Genomic DNA, 1,722 nt, shown 5'->3' with positions numbered 1-1,722 from the left:
AAACAAAAAAAAAAGTATGTGATGGAACCCTTTGGTTGAGAGCTGGAGGCGGACGCGGCGGCAATAGCAGACGGCACCACTAGAGGGCGATAGAGGTCCAAACACGGTGCTTGCGCACGCACACCGTTTTCCAGCGCACCGAGGTCCGCGCATGCGCATGGCTTCACTGCCGCTGGAGCGGATGTGGAGCGCTCCTGAGCTCAGCGCTCCCTGGTGACCCTAACGGAGTCCACGGTTGGCGATGTCCGAGCTGCCCGGAGAGAGCATGGTTCCCGACCTGAGCCCCATGACTGGCATCGGCGACGTTCTGCAGGGGGTCGTGGGCGGAGGCAGTCGGGTCCCCGGGGCCCCGGAAGATCCGCTGGCCGGAGCTGCCGGGTCCATGCCGTGGGCCGCGGGCCCGCTTCCCAGGCGACTCCCCGGCGTGGCGGGCCTGATGGCCATGCCGCACGTCCACGCGCCGCTGCGCCTTCTAGAGCTGCACGAGCAGCGGATGTTCCAACACTACCTGCACACCAACCCCCTGATCCCCACCCGGCTGCTCCGCGACATCGAGGAGCGTCGCCGGCTGTTCGTGGAGGGGTGCAGAGCCAGGGAGGCGGCCTTCGACGCCAATCCCCCGCAGATGGACTCGGACGCCCGCGCCTTTACGATGGCGCTCACCGCCACCGACGCCCGCGGCCCCACCGCCGACTGAGTGGCGGCCTTCGCCTCTAATCCCAGCCCTCGGGAGGGAAGAAGCTAGAGGATCTGGGGTTCAAGGTCATCCTTGGCTACTTGGCGAGCTGGAGGCCAGCCTGGACCACAGGAGACTCTGTCTTTAAAAAATAAAAGATTGGTGGCCAGGAAGTCAGGTGACTCTCAGGGTCAAGGGTAAAGGCAGAAGTCTGGGCAAATGTCATGAGGTGGGAAATTCACTCAGAGTGCAGCGATGAGCGCAGTGGAATGACGCAGGACCAGAGAGAGGTGGACACTCGAGGCTTGAAGCTAGCTGGCAGAGGCCCCTTCTGACTTCCGCCTTGTGATCATTAGCTATCTCTCCCTACCCTCCACCCTCTCCCCCTGGAATTTGTGGAAACTCAAGGTTACTTCACTGTATCACTGTATAGGACGGTGGTTTTGCAAAGATGAAGTCTAAGAATTACCAATGGGGGGGGAAGCACAAAGAAATCAACCGAGATGCGGGGAGAAAGCAGGGAGACTGGTTCTTAGACACAGTTGCTCCTGGATTTTACTGGCATCAGAAGGCTGTTGAGACAACTTGGACCTTTCAGAATTGAGGCGTCATCTCATCGTCAGCTGACAAGCCCAATGTGCTGTTAATTCTTGTGTTTGATGTTCTAGACAAGTTGTAAATACTCAGATAGGGGGAAATCGTGTGTGTTTGTGAGACCATGTGTAATTGTATCCTTGTGGGAATAGATTTAATATTTAAATGATAAATGTACAATCAAGAGACTCAAAAGTAGCAAAAGATGCGATGGGAAGTTAAACTTTCTCGCTGCCAAACTGAAAACTGTCCGAGCAAGCATCCATAGTGATTTGGGGTGGGGGTGGGGAGGTTGGTTGTAGGGTTTTCAAAACCCATTTCCAGTGCATATACGAGCTGAGACAGTCTAGGACTCCCCCAGTGCCGAGTGCTGAGGCTGGAACCCAGAGCCGTGCACACGTGCCGCCCTGCTGTGCAGCGGCCTTCCCAGTCCCTTTCAGTTATACAGGGCT

The 1,722-nt window shown here is 57.0% G+C and overlaps 1 protein-coding gene across 1 annotated transcript; it reads left to right on the top strand.

Annotated features, from left to right (window-relative positions):
* Positions 1 to 15: 15 nt before the first annotated feature.
* On the top strand, positions 16 to 1,450 carry Eid2b (EP300 interacting inhibitor of differentiation 2B). Its single transcript, XM_050133995.1, has one exon. The coding sequence runs from the start codon at positions 242 to 244 to the stop codon at positions 695 to 697; it is 456 nt and encodes a 151-aa protein (XP_049989952.1). The 5' UTR covers positions 16 to 241; the 3' UTR covers positions 698 to 1,450.
* The last annotated feature ends 272 nt before the right edge of the window (positions 1,451 to 1,722 follow it).

This window comes from Alexandromys fortis, unplaced genomic scaffold (genome assembly GCF_014885135.2).
Source record: "Alexandromys fortis isolate MF-2015 unplaced genomic scaffold, M_Fortis_MF-2015_v1.1 scaffold_6136, whole genome shotgun sequence".
NCBI lineage: Eukaryota > Metazoa > Chordata > Mammalia > Rodentia > Cricetidae > Alexandromys > Alexandromys fortis.
The sequence above is the reverse complement of the archived record's forward strand: the minus strand, read 5'-3'. Positions and strand labels throughout refer to the sequence as shown.